Genomic DNA, 21,259 nt, shown 5'->3' with positions numbered 1-21,259 from the left:
GTTTCTGGAGATTTTTATTTTGGACAACACAATTTCAATAGCTGGTTTTTGTCTTTACCAAGTTGGCTTCCATTTCCTGTGTGCTCTGCCCCACTGTATATGACTCATCAGCATGGCTAATTTGTCATGCCCCTGAATAGCTTTTCCTGCGCAGTCTAGAAAAAGTCAGCCCTCAGCGGTTTGGTCTTTTTGGCGCTGGGAATGATCCCTTCAGTTCATTTATATATGGCTTTACTAGATAAAGAATGCTTTGATATGTGCACTGTGCGTTTTTTCATGGCATAAGAAGCATGGCTGCAATCCTTTTTTAAAAAAAATAAAGAATACAAATTATTTATGACATTTCTGGTGGGGGAAATGAGCCAGGACATGGCTGAGCAGCCAGAAAACAGCTTTTTCTATTTGTTTCTAGTGGGTGCAATTACCTGTGTGGAAAAGAATTTCCCCATGAATCCGAAAGAGAAAATGCTATGCCAACTTGAGCAGCCACAAGACATTCATTATTGCAAGTCTTCTTGCAGCGGCAGGGAAATGGCCAAGTCTCTGTTCCAGCTGTACTTTACTATTTCTAGCATTTCTCTTGCTTCAGAATAAGCTTAGTAGCACTTTCCTGTTTCCACAACTGGCAGTCCCAAAAATCTAATTGATAGCACAAAGATGCTGCTTGCATCTCCGAGTGGGCACATACATCACGATTTGTTTTCTGCGGACTGGAGTAGGACCAGGAATGGGCAGAAGATAGATCAGGCTCTAAGTGGGAGATCTCTGGGTGCTTTGAAGTATGTTGACAAGGGTTCCTGAATCAGAGCTGTTTAACAAATATTGATGTTGATGTTTTAATGTTATATTGATTTATATAACCTAGGTTTGATTATGCATTCCTTTTATATTGCACCTCACTCTGGGATCATTTTAATCAAGGGCAGTGCAGAAACCTTTTAAATAAGTAAATAGTAATGGCGACAACAAAATTAGCACTCCCAGCTTTCTAAAGGGGGGGGGGGCAGGAATAGAATTCTGTACAGAAGGACTGTGCCCTTGGTTCAGTTCTGGTGCTCAAAACAAATTTCTGGACTCCAAATAATTTAATTCTAAGTGCTTTTAGCACTCGAGTCCGGTTGGGATTTGGGGGGGGAGTAGATTCTGCAAGTCTAAAGCCTGCCCATCCCTGGAGTATGTTATCCATGGAAATACTAAGCTTACACAGGTGCAATGCATAAAAAGAGATAAAGCAAAGCATAAGGTAAGAAGCAGCTCCTTTCTCTTTGCAATGAGATATGTGAGAGGAAACAGAGCTTCCATTTTGGTTGTATATATCCACCTCCTCGAGACAAACTGTTGTGTAATTCTTTCTGTGCTGTTTCAACTCCTTGCCCTACAGTTTCCTGCAACGTTTTAAGCGAGAGCCATTTCTGCCTCGCCTCTCATTGCTCTTTTTGTGATGTTGCTTATAGAACCAAGGGAAGTGCACCAAGTAGTTCAAGAGGCAGCAAGTAGGAGTGGTCGCTGTAATTCCCAGGGTAATTGTAAAGTTCATTTGGGATTATAGAATCCTAGGGCTGGGCTGGACCAAAAGGCTATCTGACCCAACTTCCTGCTGTGATGAAGGGCCATCCCTCCACCCATCTGCTGCTTTCCCATACCTTTTGCTTATTTTTCTCATACATGGGCAGAAGGGCAGCTGAACAACCAAATGCGTTGAGCACCTAGGAGAAGCGTTGTAAAAATACCAGGGCTGCGGTCCTGAGCACATTCGAGTGGAAGCAATTTCCATTGCAATCGGTGTTGACATCATCAGTGATGTTGGTTTTCTGGGAAAATTTGAGTGGGAAATTACAATGCACATTAGGATAATTTGTATAGGGAAATTTGCATGGGAAAATGTTCAGTTTGCATCAGAAAAAATTATCAGATCCCCTAGAGTGCATTCTGATTTAGTATGTTGACGTTACTTGCATTTAGTAAGTGTAGCAAAATAATTAGAAATGGCCAACCTCACTTTATACTGTATTTGCATTTGACAGCCATTCATTGTGACTAATGAACTTATGAAACATGGAATTTTTCTGTGGAGAAATAAGCACTGGAAAGGTGTCCTGCCCACATCACTGGTCATCACTATTTACTGCTATATTTTTTATTTATTTGTAGCTAGTTCTCAAGGTGTTGATTCATACATATTTACATGAATTGCGGTTAGGTCATGTGTTTTGTGTATCTGTAAAAAGCTTTACAGCATGCTATCTATATGTTGACTGCATAATCTTGTATTGCCCCACACTTCGGGGATACATGCATGTAGCTGCCATCATGTATGTCAGTCCTGGGAGTGTGATAATGAAAAACAGCAGTTGTGGGAAGCTGAAGTAACTCACCGTCAGTCACCTAAAAAAATACATGATGAATACATGCTATTAATAATAAGTATTCTTATTATTAGGCACTTACTATATGTGTGTGTGTGTGTGAGAGAGAGAGAGAGAGAGAGAGAGAGAGAGAGAGAGAGAATGAATGAATGAATGATAGGACAGTCCCCGTCCAAAAACTTAAATCTTAATAGGAATGTGAAATACAATACAAAAGAAGAATGGAGAGGGAAGAAGAAAACAAATAATAAATAATGGCATCACTAGGCGTCCACAGTTAATGTATATGCAAATACTTAAGCCTTTATATTCTAAACCTGCTCAACCTCTACTGTAAATTAAAATAATAAACTGATAAAGTATTAGGGTTGTATTCAATTAAGTTTTATTCAGAGAATATTTTTTTCTGTAAACTGCCCTGACACCTGCAGGTATAGGGTGGTATATAAATTCAATAAATAAAATAATGAAATATCTACTGGAATTAATGACCCTGTTAGCTGTGCCTATGGATTTTAAAGGATCTACTCTGAGTAGGACCATTGCAAACTATTTGTGACATTTCTGGTGGGGCAAATGCATTGAATACAACCTTTCCTCTCTCATTAATTGTGGTTATAGTTTTGTTTCATTTCCTATTGATTTCATTTTTAGTTATTTTCACTTATATCCTGTTCAAAACCTCCCAGCAGTTCACCTGGGCCTCCCAGGCAGCCTCTCTCCTCCGGGCTGGGCTTTAATAAGATACCAGCATCTAGTGTGTTTTGTATTCTCTGGTTTTTTCCTGTGCTTCTTTTGCCTCTCAGCTAATCCTGTTATAAGGACATTCAGTTGATGTTATGTTTTTTTATATTACATTGTGGAGCCATTTTAAATATCACGGGGGAAATTCTGCATTAGTGTTGGTTTGGATTTTTTTTAAAAACCTGACATAAATAAAGCCGCTATGATAAAGACAGTTGCAACAGAGGAAGTTGAAAGCTATATATTTTTATTTCTGACTGTACGTTTAATTTGCTAGTAAACCATGCATACAGGACTCATGAGTTTGCACAACGGTCACAACAAAATCAACCTGCTCATGGGTGGTCTTCAACACTAGGAGGGATCTGCAAGGTTATCCTGTGCCTTGTGGTTATTGGGTAGCCAAAATCAGCACTCCTGACACCTGCAGAATCCTCCACCTTGAGATACAGTAAGAGCTTCACTAGACATGCTCACTAAAAGAACGGTTCCTGGGAAACTAGAGCAGTGCTGCCGCCTTGTGGCGCAACACAAACCTTTCCTTCTTGTTTCCCAGCCTTCCACGTGGCTTTGTGCCTCAAAGGAATACTAAACTCAGTTGCAAATGCCAGTTTTGCTTATAATCTGGTATGAAATGAAAGCTGAATATCTCAATGAGGCGTCCATCAGGGACCCCTGCTTCCCTTGCTTTCTGCCTGCAGCCCTGTTTTTTAAACCTTCTGCCTTGTCCACTTAATTCCCAGCTGCAAACAAACTTTTAGGTACAGTATGTATAGCTTCATTTGCCTACATTCCCAGGCAGGGATCTCCCATTCTTCTCTCTCTCAGTTGTTTTTCAACATTGTCTGTTTTGGATTCTAATCTCTTTAGGTACAGACACCTGTACATTTCCCCTTATGTGGCCATAAGCTGCAATGCCACTGAAAAATAAGAACAGTGATAATAAGTAAACTCTGATATATCCTGATACATTGAGGTTTTTCTGGTTGTAGTCCTAACCCACTAGCCTTGGAGTGATCCCCATTGAATTCTAATTGGCTTTTGCTTTTTTAACTTTGGGGGTGGAGGGGTGGAGGATTTGGGGGGGGGCATGGTTGGCTCAGCCACTAGGCAGACTGAATCAGCTGCTTCAGGCAGCAGAAGCCCCCAAGGCAACAGCCCTGCGGACACCCGACCTGCTCCATCACAGAAGCGGTGCCGGCGTCAGCTGAAATCGTGTGAGGTCTTGCTGAGTGTGCAAGATCTCACATGATTAGCATCAGCTGCAGCAGCGATGGCACCAGTTTGGGGGAAGTGTGCTTTAGAGGGATAGTGCCAGGGTGTGGCACAAAGTGCATTTTTCAAGTGGGTGAGATATGTCATCAGCGCAGGGGTGTGAATGAAGCAGTAAGTAGTGGTGCTTTTCTTGGAGTTAAATGCCTGATTCTTTCTTCCTTTCTTCCTTGCAGTGCAATTGGGCTTCCCAAAGAAGAGGACTGGCCCAGTGACGTTGCCCTCCCAAGGAATGCTTTTCCTGCTAGAGATCCACAGCCCATTGAGCTTTTCGTAACAGATATTGATGAACTAGGCAAAGACTTGCTGCTTGTAAGTGTCTGCTCCACTGAAGCTTTAGAAACTAGCTGCTGCCAGTATCACGTGACCCAAACAAAAAGCAATATGCTTTATGCCTAGGGTTAAGAACTTAATTCGTTCTGGAGGTCCATTCTTAACCTGAAACTGTTCTTAACCTAAGGTACCACTTTAGCTAATGGGGCCTCCAGCTGCCGCCACGCCACCAGAGCATGATTTCTGTTCTCATCCTGAAGCAAAGTTCTTAACCTGAGGTACTATTTCTGGGTTAGCGGAGTCTGTAACCTGAAGCGTCTTTAACCCGAGGTACCACTGTATGTGAAATTAATAGGAGTAGTGATGATGGGTGAAAATGTCAGAACCTCTGATTATATCTTTTAGAAAATATCCATAAATGAAGTGTGTCAAAATCTTTTCTGCTCGTTTTGGATATTAATAATTATAGTGTTTTCTCTCTCCCTCATGGTGTATTGTGGCTGGGCTGGAAGCAAGGACACAAAACCTCAGTTTTCCCATTATTTTCCTTTAATCGGAATAAAGGAACTGCTGCCATTCTTTGCTAAGCTTTTAAGGGACAGTATCATAAGATGAGCCTTGCTGTTGTCTCAGACTCCACAGTGCCTTCTAATTTATAATTGTCTCATTTTCCCTACATACAGAAATGTTTGGCATTCAACCCCACAAAGAGAATATCAGCTTACGATGCCTTATCTCACCCTTATTTTCATGATCTGGAGAAATGCAAGGAGAATACAGACTCTGATTTGTCATCCCTTCAAAACTCCACTGAGATGACTACACCATAAGGCTGCTTGAGGTCCAACTTACAGATGAACAAAATGTAGATGATAAGGTCACCATTGAGGGTAAAAAACCCATAGCTGTCTGACTGAAGGTTATTCCCCAGAGGCTTTATGGTCTGAGTGCTTCTTCGGGATGATGACCTGCTTCTCCTCGGAAAATGACCAAGTTGCCTTCATCAAAGCAAATGCAAGAGTCAAGGTTTCCAATGACTCCCTCTGTGGCTTGATGTTTGTTTAGTTGACCTGAGGATCACCAGGTGAAGAGAAGCTGCTGACCAGTTTTTTGCTGCCATTTTCTTCTTCCTTACATTGAATGGTGCCGTCGTGGATTAGAGAAATCCAGTCTCACTACCAAAACCTGACTTAACCTCGGTGTCTAGGTGCTGAAGTCTGATTCGGTACTCCTTTGGAGTTAACGGTGATAGTCTGTTTGCTTTGCTTAAAAAAATGATTTCAGAAAATTACTTCCTTAAAAGCAATATTTAAAAGAATGACATTGAAAATACTGAACCTCTATACAGCCTGCAGTTAAGAGAAATGTGTACAAACACATCTGGCTATTGTAATCACACAGGAATGTCCTTCCCTGATAGGAAACATGAGATGATAATTACAGCATTTTGTTGCTACTCATAATAACTTGTGTCTCTAGCTTAATGCACAAGGGTATTATTAACAAGATTGTGCACATATGGAAAAGGGAAAAGGTGGAGTTTCTTTTTTTTAAAAAAAGAATGTAAGGATCACTTCTCTAGTCTGCTGATGTTATTATGTCAGTCATCGCAAAGTGTAACCTCTTTATTCATCCTTTCATGATACTGCTGTACATCTTCAGCAGTGATACATTTCCGACATCTATCATGCCCAGTTAACGTGTTTAAATGGGTATATGAAAAACCAAGTGTTCCTTTAGTATTACCTCCATATTATTTTCAGTGAACAATGAAAAGCACGTGCTGAAATGTTTTCCCTGTCTTCGGAGAACAAATCTGACTTCACAATCCTATTGTCACTTACCTGGAAGTAAGATTCATTGAACTCAGTGGGACTTACTTTTGAACTGACAGGTATAGGGTTATAGTGCAAGAATGCAATCCTGTGTGCTTTTTCCTGGGAGTAAGCTACATTGAGTACAATGGGACTGACTTCCGAGGAAGCATGCATAGGATTGTGTTGTTAGGAGGCAAGTGCTCGCTACAGCATTGCTTAACATACAAACACTGAACGCCTTACCCACAATAAACCTCAGGCACTGGAGTGCACGAATTGTCCCTGCATATCAACCTCAGATCCTTTACATTTCATATAATTTAGGATATTTTATTTTTCTACACCGTGAAGCAGGAGGAGCCCTTCTGAATCACCGTTTAGATTGATCGCTTTGCTATGCTTTCTCTGCCAAACATGCCAGCCAGCTTTATTCATTAATTCACCTAGCTGCCTTATCACAAATACTTTAAATGTTACATTAAATTTTGTATATATTTTAGTTTTAAGGGTTTTTGGGTTTTTTTTAAAAAAAATAGAATTTTAAAAAGAAAATTTATTTTTGTAGTATGGTTTTGATGAAATATTTTTAATCCACGAGAGAAAGATGTACTCCTAGCCTGGTTCTACTGTAGTGATCCAGATGTAACTCTAGGGAAATACTGCCCAAATGTGTTACAGCTGTAACAACAGCAACAACCAGAGGGATAGGTGCTGTTGGAAATAACTGATGGCTAGTACTGTTAACACATACAATAATTATTGCTGTGCTAACCCATCCTTTTGTTTTTGTTTTTGTCGTTTCAATTTACTGGGGGCCGAAATCTATGGGACAATTGAGTAGTTCTGTCCTTGGGTGCAGTTTTCTCCCAGGGGACAAGCTGACCAGTATTAGACCCCTCCAGCATGGGGACAGGTGGCTTTAACCCTTTGCATTACCAAACAGGATTGGGGCTCTCCCCCCCAAAAAATCTGTTAAAATGGGACCTTTCTTTGCAATGCAAATTACAAGTGCAGGGAAGCCCGATCCAGATCAGAATGAGAGCACATAGGGTTAAAGCCCACTAGCCCCATGCTTGGTTGCCAATCAGAATAGGGAGGCCAGCACTGGAAATGAGGACCTATACTCAAGGGCAGAACTATGCTGGTAAGGTCACTTGTAATTTGGCCCTGAACTGTATCAGCCACTCTCTTCTGTCCTTGCATGTTCACTTGTAGGAGATTCCTCCAACATTTTCTGGTGCATTCTCCATGCAGCAGCAGGGAAATGGAAGGATGTTGGTGTGCAAAAGTTCTCCAACACAGTGGACTTTCCCCCCAGGTGCTGCTGCTCATCCTTTGCCCTAAAGCCTCAACTGAAGTGTAGCGAAAGCTTTCTTTTGGGTGTGCCCTGAGCATCGCATGGCACAAAAGGTTTGCTTTAGGTGCAGTGTGTAGCTTCACTTTGCATGCTTAATTTTCCTAGTCTTTAAGTAGTGGGCACGTAGATGCCCAGTCAGAGCAAGGGGAGGGGATGACCCTTTTCTACCACCAAAATCCCATGGTGTGATCCTGACTAAAATTGCCCTCCCAGCCCCCGTTGCTTTTTCGGGCACAAGGGAAGGTGCTATTGGCACAAACAACAACTGTGTGGTGGGGTTTTGATTTTACTCAATATCACATTGCAAGAGTAAAGGAGTTAAAAAAAAATTCCCACTGTAGGCCTGATCACTCCCTGCCCCATACAGATGGCATTCAGAACTATAAAAAATTAAGCTCACAGGACCAAACTATGCTTTCATATGCCCCTCTGATGCAATTGGCGAAGTGTGAAATTATTCTGAGTGCTGCCACTAGGTGGTGCACATTTCCAGAATTTTGAAGGAAGCATCCCTTTTTTATGTTCCTATAAGCCAAAGGTCTAAGATCAAAACACCTTTTACAAAAATCAATCAGTGTATGTAGCCATGATTGCCACTATCTCTATGATACTGTTTTTCTTATCTCTGAAAGAAGATACATACAGCCCAAATTAGCACTTTCCAGGACCTGTAATTTTTCCATAATCGAAGTACACCTGCATCTGGGAAGGACTATTGGGGGTGCACTGTAAAAAAATAAGAATGCTATGCTATGGAAGTTTTCTGCCACTTAACAACACATCTAAAAGTTAATTTCCAGAAGCTGAAATCATCCATTTGTCATAGTATGCATAACAGCATGTCACTAAAACTTAACGTGCTGATAGTTGATTTATGGTAGTCACGGGGCATAGCAACGTCATGACTTTAGGTCATGCCAAGTCCCAACATCTCACAGTTCATAGATGCAAAAGCACCTTGCGTGACCAGTCGCGAACCTCAGTCTCTTTCTAGTCTACCCAAATTGCTGCCATGTTTGAGGTGTAACCAAGCTGCCCAAGAGAGGATTGGGGAGACACCACAGCTCAGAGCACGATCTTTCCGTATGGAGAGTCTCTGGTTCAGTCTCTGGCAACTATGGAGAACACTGCCAGCCAACATAGATGGGAGCAGGCTAAATAGACAAATATCCTGACCTGGTATAAAGCTGTTTCCTGGGTCCCTGATTAGAGAAGGAACCTTTCCGTACTTCCCAGTGTACCCCCGGTTACTGGCATATTAATCCTGTCATTCAGCTGCTTATATTTTTGTTTGACTATCCCCTTTAAAAATGTGTTCCCCACCCCCCAACACCAGGTGCCACAAAATGTAAGTTATAGACCTCCGTAAGCTTTAGGATATGTATCTTTGTGAATATCTGTTCATTCAGCACAGGAATGGAATTATAAATGCTTAGGGCACCTCTGCATAGGAAGCTCTCCTGCCTCCAGGTAAAATCTTTGGCCCCAATCCAGAGAGCCCCTCTAGAACGCACAAGGGCTTGGGGTGACCAGTGGGACTCCTTGCTTTTTCCACTTCTGGCAGCAGTTCCTTATGCTGCACTGGAAGGTTTCCTGGTGTCTGAGGATCAGTTTTTCAGGCAGTTGTGATGAGATGCAAAGGAATCAGCCCTTGCTGTACACGCCAAGCCCACCAAACACAGCTCTCTGGATTGGGATCTATAGCACCAAACCGGGTGTTCAGGAGGAGTCTTCTGTGGGAAAAGAAAAATATTTTGCAGGATAGGACATCCCTGTGAACCCAGACAGTTCAATGAATTTTGTGGGATATTGCATCAGCTACATGGTTCTTGCCATTTGCCATGCAGGTGGGATAGGTCAACACAGGCTCTGACTACTTAAGCATGTGCAGTGTGCAATCCGAGGCATAAAGCCCTAGGATATGTTGTACTGTACACCAACATCCTCTGCCCCATTGGAAGGTAATACCCTGAAGCTCTCATATCATTTAGTTCAGCTGCTTGGGTTAGCAGAAGTCACAGACTGGCCCTTTGCTTTGTTTGGTATCATAGATCAGCCTTGTTTGGATTGTCCACCTGCATTTTCATTTGCCAAAATCTATTGTCGTGTTGCCTAATGTATTGTGCTCCGTTTCTATATTTATATGAGATACTTGTTTTAGAATAATGTTTTATTTGTACAAAGGACAAATCTCTTGGCTGCTAGAAACAATGCCTATTTTAAAAGTTGGAATAATTAGATATGCTGTGATAGTTTTCTAGTTAAAAGATAATGTCTCCCTGCAAACTTACAAACATTATCAGGACTTCTATATAGATACATACCGGTCATAAAATGTACATTATGCTTTAAAAGGTCAGGCATTTTAACTGTGTTTGCTGTGTTAAATGAAAGTGAATACAAAAGCATGCAGTGCTTTTGCGGTGTCTGCTATGTGAAACCTTTCTAATTAGTATAGTTCTGTTTGAACTGAAGTTTGGATGAGATTCGCTAGTACAATATGTGGATTAGAAATTCTCTACCAGTACTTTCTGTCAGATGTTCTCTCATATTCTGCTTTTGGACAGGGTGTTAATTAGTTCCATCCCACCCCACTCAATTTCATTGACTGGTATTGGGACATAATTTCAGGTATTCTATATCTGTAGAGATACAATGTTGAGACCAGAGCTTTGGAAGGCAGTGGACATTGTCCGCAGTAGGTATACCTAGAGAATGGGTGAGTACCTTAGTCATAATAAGATTTTAGCACATAACTCTGTGCTTGTGTTGCTCGTTCCCTCTGCATTCTGCCCAATGTTGCCAACTTCCCTTGTTCATAATATTGTTCAGCACATTGCCACAAATGCTTGCAAATGTGTGGTTCAGTGAGAATCAGCAGTTCAGTGAGGTTCAGCAGTTTCCTAGCATATAACATTCCAAACTTTCATTGTCAGCAAAGGGCTCTTCGCAAAATGGCTACTTCTGTCCAACCCATTTTTATCAAAATGTAGGGGAAAGACTATTCTTGGGGTACCCTACGATTACAGGTTCTTGTCCATGAATGCTTAAGTTGCAAATTCCCAGCAATGTACCTTTTTGCTATTTTTATTCATTTGCTCTGAACCAGTTGTGTTCAGACAATTGCAAAAGTCCTCTTTTATGAATCAATGAGAACTGCTGGCTTTGTCATGACTTCAGGAGAGGTAAATCCTCACACTTTTTTGAGATTTTGCTCTGTAGTGGTCACTTGCTATTCCTGCTACTGAATTTGGTCAAGCACTTTAATCCTAAGCACAACTACAACCCACTGAAACCCCTCCAAGTACTGTGCTTAGGATCAGGGTGTTTCAAAAAATGTTCTCACACTAGCATGAAGCTACGCCTCTTAGTATTTATATTATGAACAACATAATGTAGAAAAGTGCATGGAGGTCGTGCAGGGAAATTATATAACCTGTTTATGCAAAAACAGTATTGTGCATGTCCTGTTAGTACTGAGCTATGGGTAGCCAAGCATGTGGGCAAATGAAAGCAGAAGTCCCATCATGACCGAGGCTAGAGTTATGATGGTGCACTGGGGCAAATCCCATAGGAGGGCCTAGGCAGAATGTAGAAAGCAAGAGCCATAGAAATGTAGCACAGCAGAGGTATAGCTGAGCATAGTTTGGGGAACAGTTCACCTGAAGAAGACTGGGCAAGATTGGGTAGGAGCAACAAGTAAAAAGAAAGGCAGGCAGATGAGGAAGCTAGAAGACTGGCAGGCAGAGAGACCCAAGAATAGTGACAAAAATTGCCTTAGGAGGAGAGCTACAAAGCCACATAGCAGAGCCAGAATTTGGTTGTTGTCAAATCAAAGAGAGCCCTGACGAGGAAGCAACTGAAAGCAATGAGGGTCAGGAGGAACTGATGGGCTGCCTGCAAGGACCCATGCTGGAACCTTGGAAGAGAAAAATTGACTCACCACAAGAGCAAGGAAAGGAGGGTCGCCAGCATGGACAGCTGCCTTATTCTGAGTCAGACCATTGGTGCATCCAGCTCTGTATTGCCTACACTGACTCAGCAGTGCCTTTATGCATTTCAGACAATGGTCTGTTCCAGCCATCCTTGGGAGACGCTGGAGACTGGAACAAAGCAGACTCCACCACTGAGCTATAGCTCTTCCCCAAGTACAATAATGAGAAACACACAAGGTATTGTGCAGACAAGCTGCATTTATTACTTAATCACTTGTTCCCAATGCATTTGGGTTGCTTTTCCTCTAGGGGATTTATCCAGTAGTTAGCTCGATACATACGGCACCTCTTGCATGCAGCGGCGTGCTATTGTCTCCAAACATGATTTCTATCACTTCCAATGGGTCGCCACAAGGGGCACCAGTGCACACTTTGGGAAATTAGTTCAGTTAATTCTTGACAATTAGCAGAAGAGGTAAAGTAGGAGTGAGGGGAGCCATGCATGTCCAAGCAAGCATACAAGAACTCCCGGATTGTGGTCATTGACCTAGATGTAAATAGAACTTTGGAGGAACTCATTTATAAAAACTTAAAAATAGCCAAGTAAGCAAAAACCTTGGGTAAACCTTCATTAGGGTAGAGCAGGATTTTAGTAAGTTTTGAAAGCTAATGATTAACAGATGCTAAGGCTATGGGAAATTGTGGTGCTAAGGGAAAAAAGACTGTACTTCTGTACTGCATGCAGAAGGTCCCAAATTCAGTCTTGGGTATCTTCATTTGAAAGAATCGTAGGTGGTTGAACAAGGAAAGAGTCTGCCTAAGAACCTGCAGAGCAGCTGTATTTCTAAGGCAATAAATGCAAAAACCATATGACTGAATCGATGGGCATGACTTGTTCAAACTATTTTTTTATATAAGCTCTGGATCTAGTAACAAAAGTAATTCCATAGCAATTTACCTTTCTTGCACGGTGTGACATGATAACTTTAAAAGTATTTCACAAAATGGAATCAAAACCCAGGGACACTGCCATATTAATACAACTTGTGTGTTGGAACTTTCATACAGAGGGGTTCGTCTTTCCTCGCTGTAAAAGCATAATGGCATACTAGATCAAGGCTGCAGTTCTAGCCCTCCCTCACCTGGGAGTAAGCATGATTAGGCTCACCTGTAGGTTATGTTTTTAAACCTACTTGCACTGTACTGTGTCTAGCACAATGTATAAGTTAATGGAAGGTACTAATGAATAGTCTTGACTGGTGCTGTTCAGCATTTCAAGCGTTTTCATTAGGCACTTTAGAATGAGCTTGTCCAAAGCCATTTCAGGTCAGACCTGAAACTCATAAGGTGTTCAGTTCTCTCATTAACCTGGTTTTTGCATTTGCAGGAGGAAATCCTGTTTTCCCTGGAGCGAGGGAAAGGAACCTGTCACCCTCCAGATGTTGCTTTCCTAACTATTGGCCATGCTGGCTGGGACTGATTGGAGTTCAAGTGCAACAATATCTGGAGGGCCACAGCCTCCCACCCCTTCCCACCTTGTTCAGAGCCCAGATGCTAACAGTATACCCTGGTAGGTTCTGATATACAGCAAAATGAGTATTGGTGCAGCAGTAGAGGCAACACGTTGCATGCAGAAGGTCTCAAATTCAGTCTCGGGTATCTTCATTTGAAAGAACCGTAGGTGGTTGAACAAGAAAGAGTCTGCCTAAGAACCTGTAGAGCAGCTGCCTTCCAGAGTAGACCATCCTGGGCTAGATGGGCTAATGGTCTGAAGCAGAATAAGGCACCTTTGTAAGTTCCTAACGAATTGTTCTCCTAGCTAAAAAGGAAAGCACTTAAAGCCCTGCCTAAGCCTTGGAGACCCACTTTGACGGTGGAGTCAGCAGCAGAGAGGCCAGGGCCCTGACTCGCCACCCTGCAAAGTGGCCTCCTTACAAATCCTGTTGCCACTGACTGGTAATCACATAGTACCATTCAGGAGGGCTGAATTTATATGGCGGGGGGCTTGCATTTTTAAATAATAATGATTTATCCCATGCTCTTTAGATCTACTAGGACAGGGGTTGCTCTCCAGATGTTGTCAGGCTCCAACTCGTATTTGTCCAGCAACATGTTGTGGAATGTCACAGTTTTTCCACATTTTATTCTTCTGATCCAGTACTGCTTTTTATTTTTGAATGATGTGTTCACCTTAGCAAGATCAAATACCAGCTGAGGTCCCCATTTTCTCCACATATTCAGCATGGCCTTCCTGAAGAGCCATCAGTAATAATCTGTTCTCCTTGACTCTGCATCTCATGCTGTGTCCCTCAGTGCCATATTGTAGTAGTCTACCTAAAATGCCTTCCCCTTCAGCCATTACACCTTTGCTTTTGCCACATATTGATGACAGAATAGCGTATATGGTGGGGAACACCTGCATTCCACCTCAGCCGCCTGCTGTTTAGACCCTGTTATAATATCCCCCCTCCTGCTAAAGAGAGTTGTGTGAAAGGCTGTGTGTCTGTGGGTTCACTGTGTAAACACAGAAGGTTGGTGCCTGGGGCAGAATTTGCCCTGAGAACCTGAGTATTCATATAATATTATATATATATGTAAAAATCATCGCTTCAAAGACCTGTTTTATAACTTGAAATCCAGAATGTGGGGAATATGGTGCATTCTCTTAGAATCAGAACATGTTTTCATTTGTACATGTGCCATTGAGTAGTTTTTATTATTATTATTATATAGTCATGTATTTTTATTTCCTCACAAGTTAATATTCCTTCAGTCCTAGGGCCTGAACATGCAAATATACAAAAGCGGTATAATTGGTCGCCTGCAATTAAGCGAAATGCTTCAGTTGGTTTCAGCTGTGGTCCCAAGTACAGCTCCATCGTAATCGTAATTCTATGCAATAGCCTTAATCCAATGGTTCTAATGGAAGTCTAGAACTTCATGGTCATGGAGTTTCACATCTAAGCACAAGGAGATCACTCTGTACACGACAAGAATCTCCTGTCCATGCATGGATCCCTTCATGGAAGAGAACGGGAAGGTTCTGCACACGCCGGTCTTTAGATTATGGACTGTGTCCCCTGGTTCTAAACTCTGGGTGCTCAGATGTGTAAGCAGAGCTCCCATGTAAATGGATCTCCCCATTCACTTAAATAGATGGGAGCAGCACTGGGCTATCCTATTAAGGCGAACTGATAAGAGTCTGTGTGCATGTAGAGTTCCCATGCTTCAGTTAGACTAATGGAGTGATCCTAAAACTTACTTACCCAAATAAATGTTGTTGATTGAGCATCCCAAGTACCATGATACAAAATGCAGCTGTATTCATTTTTGGCAGACAGATATGCCAGTGCAAATATTGGTGACGGGGCTACAAATCATCCTACTAAAGTCAATTCCTCTGGCTCAGCTGGCTTGGGCTGTTACAGGAATAGAATAAAATCTCAATCCTCAACCCATTTATCCCCGAGTAGTTTCATTTACATTTCTTGAAGTCAACTGACTTTTCTACAGGATCATTACAGTGCAAGTCATTTCAAGACGACAGTTTCAGGGTCTCGACCCTAAGCATAGTTGCTCTTCAACATCTTCCATTGAAACCAATGAGATTTACTTGGGAATAAGTGTGTTTACAATTGCAAGGGAGTATTTGCAGTCTCAGGTTCCTGGTTCGTAACTGACTGATGCAGTGAGGACACATGGTTAGTAACAGCACTTGGACCCAATTGTTGGGGTCAACATTTGTTGAAAAGATGGACATTTATATCCGAGTTATTTTATCTGCAATGTAAATGATTGCTATTTTAATTGATGTGTGCTTTTCTTTACTAAAACGGATACTACTATTGGCTTCTCAGAGTTAAAAACAAGTGTAGTATATTACTAGCCTTTTTAGGGAACGTGTCAGTAGCTGCAAGTGTAGAAGGTCTGTGCTTTTACAATATAGGTTGCCTTAAAATGTTTTAGATATGCAAGCTGCTAATCTGATTGTAGGGACTAAATGTTAGACAGGATATAAAGTACATAATCTGAGTGAGCCGCATAGTATAATATTTGCATTTTGCAACTGAAGAGAGAAAGCTTATTGGACGTAGTATTTTTTAGGTCTCATTTGTTTGTTTGTGTTTTTTTAAAATGTATGTAAACTTGAAAGTTTTGGTAAAGCGAAATGTACACGTAGAACAGTAGAGTGGAAAAGGATCGTGCTGGAAATTAAAATTAGAAGAAAAGAGCTTGATTTATTTTCTGTGTTTTGGTTTGACATTGTCACTAGAAACTAGTCAGTGACGGATACCTAAAGCCGTTTCACTGATTTCTTGTCATTAGAGTAAGCCTTAGGTATCATTGTGCATAAAGGTTTTTGTAACAGAAGGAGAGAGGGCCGTTGTGCTTGGATCTTGCTTACAGGCTTCCCACAGGCACCTGTGGGAAAAGGATGCTGGACTAAATGGGCCACTGGCCTGATCCACCAGGCTCTTGTTATGTTCTCTTAACTATGACTTACAAAGCATTCTGTGTTTATTGGTAGGATTGCCAGCTTACCACAAAAGCTTTGACTAGCCTGCTCCCGTTTCTTTATTAGTGGCATGATTTGCTGAAATCAGCAAATGACCCCTTTCTCAGCACTGAGATGAACATTATCACTGGCTAATGCTTGTAGATCAAGCCGCTGGTTAAAATGCTGGCAACCAAATTGTTGAACCATAAATGAAAGCCACGGAGCTAGAAGTAAATATTGGCATCTGGATATAAAAGTCTGTATTTCAAAAGTACCATTTTCATGGTTTAGGCTTAGTTGCAAGAGTTCATGCCTACCAAAATACTGATTCATTATGTGTATCCTTGTATAGGCGAATGGTTGGGGGAACATATTATGGTGAGTTTTGCTGTTAAATGGTTTTATCTTTATTTTTGTGATATTCTTTACCAAGATACTAATCATTGTAAATTAAGGGGGGGTGTTAAACTAGCAAGTGTCAAATTGGGAGTTTTGGGGTCATTCTCAAACAAATATTAAGTGTACTTTGAACTTGATGCCCTGAATAATTTCCTGTAACTCTGCAATGCAGCAGGGACTCATCATATTCTGAGAGACATCTTTTTGTAAGGGATGCTGTTTTAAAATCTGAAATACCTGTGAATTTATAAAAGCCTTGGTGTACAATGTTATGGTGTTTTTAAAAAAAACAGATTAACATCATCTGGTTCCTGTGATTTATTATTATTGTTATTTTTCACTAGTAGATGCTCCCTATCAACTTTAGTGCAATCTGTCTAAACTAAAAGCAATGTATTAAATGTGGTCTTCAACATGGTATCTCTTAAAATAAATCAGAGAAATTTCCTGACAGCTGGGGGGGGGGGGGACACCAGAATCTAGATGCAAGTATGATGAACTTGCCGGACTCCAACTCCCATCAGCCTCAGCCAGCATGCCTGATGGTCAGGGATGATGGGAGCCATAGTCCACCAAAATAGAATGTCATAGAATTGTACAATTGGAAGCGACCCAAAGGGTCATTTAGCCAACTCCCTGCAATGCAGGAATCTCAACTGAAGCATCCATGACAGATGGCCATCCTACCTCCACTTGAAAACATCTGGAGAACCACAGGTTCCCTGGCCCTCACCTAGATAATTTTAGAATATGATCTGAACAAGGGTGAGCACCAGTTTAAAAATTGTGAGCCTGGTGCTCATCTTGTGTAAACAAATGAAGTGAGTGACCCTATGAGCCTCAGCAGTGCATGGGATACAATGGGGAGGTCACAGAGCCGGCATGTGTCTACTTGTGAGAGATATTCACAGCCTCCTGAGAAAAATCTTAAAGATGGAAAGGTTAAACTTGAGATCCTTGGTGCAACTTGTGGAGAAATAATTGCCAGCTAATGCTTTTCAATCGCAAGCAGGCAGAGCCTGACAGTTGTTTTCATGTGCCAAGCTTATTTCATGTGCAACAGCTCACGTCTCTGTGCTGCTGCAGCTAATGAAAACCATTAGATATGAGTCAGTGGAACTGTAGCAATTGACACGAATAACTAGACTATCCTAGCCAAGGCACTGTATGTAAAACTCCCATGTACGATTTCATCCCACACAGTTAAATGTTTAACTAACTGAAAGCTGCATGACTTTCAGCAGGAGGGAGCCTTTTTCAGCCTGAGGCCTGCATGCCTCATAAGCAACTTTCTGGAGGCCACATGCCAGTGGAAGGAGAGACCAGAGACAAAAATGGGTACAGCAGTGGATATGACTCTTTCCTTTGTACAATAGACTACGTTCCACCCCTGTAAAGGCCAGAAGTTTGAACACACACACACACATTCACCATATGTATTATCACATTTTAAGGCGTAGCTGTCAACTTACAGATTTGAAAATAAGGGACCAGCAGCCTCGAAAATAAGGGATCAGCAGCCAAAATAAGGGATTTTAGTCAACCAGCAGCCAAACGAAGCCTCAAGCGGTGGTTCCCATAGCGCAGCAACCCAGCAAAGGGGATGCAGCAAGGAAAACCACCGCCACCTCTCCGCTGGGAAGCGCTGAGCAAAGGCGAGTCCCCAGGCAACACGGCCGATTTGATCGGCATAAGGCATGTGAGCTCCACCCCCCAGTCGTTCTTAGAAACCTTATTGGGTGAGCAACACAGCCAAGCAACACAGTTGGAGCCTCCCTCCTCCCTGGCTGGCAGGGAGGGAGGGAGAGGAGCTGCTTCCTTTGAAACCCGGGAAATTTAAGGGACATCATCAATAAGGGACAGCAGCGGGACATGGCGCTGGGATAAGGGACTGTCCCGCCAAATAAAGGATGCTTGACAGCTATGTTTTAAGGACACATTCCAGGCTGACAAAAGCATTCAAGGAAGGCCTGTAAGGGACATGATCTGAAGAGAGGAGAGCCAGTTAGAAAGGCTTCCCTCGTGCTTGACACCCCACTCCTGACCTAGCAACATACTATGAGCTCACTGTTCATACTTAGTACTTCAGCCACATCTGGTTTTAAAATCAATTTCCCTAGACACTCTCAAGCCTACCCAGACTACAGTTTTCTTTTCAAAAATGTGTGAATTCCATGTGCTTACTCACTGCTGGTTAAAATGGTTTGTGCTTCTCATTGAGCTTCTTCTTTGGGTCATTGCACATACACTGAAAAACATAATCATGATATATCTCATACTCCTTTTATATGTTCTAGTTTTCCAATATCCAGTTACATCAAAGAGTTACAAACAGTAGCAGTCAGGTATACATAATCCACTATGGACTCCTCCAGACCACCTGTTTGTTCAGCAGTCATCCCAATTCTAGTGTGCAAAGCTTTCAGAGTGTTTATACTACACCCAGTGTTTACTGAGCATTCATTCTGATTTGTTTATGGGATGAATGCAGTGCTTTTTTCTGGGGGTACTCAAGGGTACACAGTACCAACACTTTTTCCCCTAGAAGAAAAGCACTGGTTATATTGCAATGAACATTCATACTGATTTGGACGGCCAATATAATATGGTGGTAAGCAGGCACGCACACACACCATACATTTAAATCTATCTGACACCACTTTAAACAGCCATGGACTCCTCTCAAACATTTCTGGGAGCTGTAGTTTTTTAAGGGTGCTGAGAGTTGTTAGGAGACCCCTATTCCCCTCACACGGACGCGGGTGGCGCAGAGCCTAGGACTTGCCGATCAGAAGGTCGGCGGTTCGAATCCCTGCGACGGGGTGAGCTCCCGTTACTCAGTCCCTGCTCCTGCCAACCTAGCAGTTCAAAAGCATGTCAAAGTGCAAGTAGATAAATAGGTACCGCTCTGGCGGGAAGGTAAACGGCATTTCCGTGCGCTGCTCTGGTTCGCCAGAAGCGGCTTAGTCATGCTGGCCACATGACCTGGAAGCTGTACACCGGCTCCCTCGGCCAATAAAGCGAGATGAGCGTCACAACCCCAGAGTCGGCCACAACTGGACCTAATGATCAGGGGTCCCTTTCCCTTTCCCTTTCTTCCCCTCACAGAGATCCAATTCACAGGGAACTCAGAGAACTGTAGTTCTGTGGGGAAACTGGGGACCCCCAACAACTCTCAGCACCCTTAAGAACCTACAGAATTCTTTGGAGGAAGCCCTGACTATTTAAAGTGGTATCACAGAGATTTAAAGTTATGGTGTGGATGTGACCAAGATGTTAGAGGGATTTTGGCCTACTGTAGGTGCCCTAAGCTGGCCTGTTGTCCTCAGAGGCAGCGGAAAAACACTTCTGTTGTCAGTTTTGAAGTAAGATTCAAACTGTCAGTCTGATCAGTTTTGCTTTTTCCCATATGGAAAGGGGGAGGGGGCAGAGAGACATCATCTTTTCATTTGGCTCAGGCAGCAAAGGCTGCCTTTGATAGGCCCTACTTATTTTACTCGTCTCTGCAGACATCCTTGTCCCCTGCCAATTTGCAGTTTGCAGCTTCCAAATCATTCCTCTGGCTGTACATTTTACTCCATGCATACAGTATTGCTAGGCTTGCAGCCTCCAGAGGGGCCTGCGGGCTGCGACTGACAAGAGCCTAGCCCACGGGTAGGCAAACTAAGGCCCAGGGGCCTGATCCGGCCCAATTGCCTTCTAAATCCAGCCCGTGGACCGTCTGGGAATCAGCATGTTTTTACATGAGTAGAATGTGTCCTTTTATTTAAAATGCATCTCTGGGTTATTTGTGGGGCATAGGAATTCATACATATATATTTTCCAAAATATAGTCCGGCCCTCCACAAAGTCTGAGTGACAGTGGACCGGCCCCCTGCTGAAAAAGTTTGCTGACACCTGCTCTAGCCTAAAACATGGGGAGACCAGCTGGTTGGGAGAAGGATGGCCTATGTAGCCTGGGACCTTAAGGGAAGACCCCGCTGGCTTGCTCGGCAGTCGCTGCAGGCCCTCTGAACCTCTTCCCCCCAGACGCTGCAACAGGGAGTGTGTTTCTCCAAGACCTGCGAGATGTATCCTGACGGCAGTTTTTGTTTTGTTCCCCATATTGGGGTATGAACACAATCACGTGCATGAGTCGCAAGCGAGGGGGCTGCAATGTAGAAATCCCTTAAGTGGGTGGGGGCGAGGAACACCTCAAGCGGATAGGGCGGAGAGTGTTTCCTCCTCTCCCTTAAGCAGTTGCATTATTCCATATATTTTTTCCTTCATGCTCCCTTTCTCCCACGCCCCCCCCATCCCCTCCCTTGCAATTACTGGTAGTTCTTTCTGACGAAAGGTAAATGTGACGCCGCCTGACCCTGCCTAAATCTGAGGCTCTTTTTATGCACCTTTACCCCTTTTCAAACCAGACTGCTGTTTTCGCTTGCAGAATCGGTCTTTGCTCACAAGTGCAAGCGGGCGAGCAATTCCTGCTGCACCGCGACCCGCGAGCCTCCCAAGTCCCTCATTCAGACGCGCCGAACTCGTCCACCCATTCCCAGCAGCGCGCTTTTGCAACCCGACTCCCGAGTGTGGGCAAGGAAGGAAGGGCAGGGGCG

At 42.8% G+C, this 21,259-nt stretch overlaps 1 protein-coding gene across 4 annotated transcripts in view; it reads left to right on the top strand.

The window, feature by feature from the left end:
- CDK6 (cyclin dependent kinase 6) overlaps nt 1-16,964 on the top strand; it is a 107,974-nt gene extending 91,010 nt beyond the window's left edge. For all 4 annotated transcript variants that reach the window (XM_083467709.1, XM_083467712.1, XM_083467711.1 and 1 more), the window contains 2 exons: nt 4,559-4,694; nt 5,339-16,964. In XM_083467709.1, the coding sequence (XP_083323835.1) occupies nt 4,559-4,694; nt 5,339-5,485 (283 nt within the window). In that variant the 3' untranslated portion in view covers nt 5,486-16,964. The remainder of the gene's footprint in view (nt 1-4,558; nt 4,695-5,338) is intronic.
- The last annotated feature ends 4,295 nt before the right edge of the window (nt 16,965-21,259 follow it).

Source organism: Podarcis liolepis (assembly GCF_965112155.1).
Source record: "Podarcis liolepis genome assembly, chromosome: 12".
Classification (NCBI taxonomy): Eukaryota; Metazoa; Chordata; class Lepidosauria; order Squamata; family Lacertidae; genus Podarcis; species Podarcis liolepis.
Note: the sequence above shows the minus strand (reverse complement) of the source record. Positions and strands in the feature narration are given on the sequence as shown.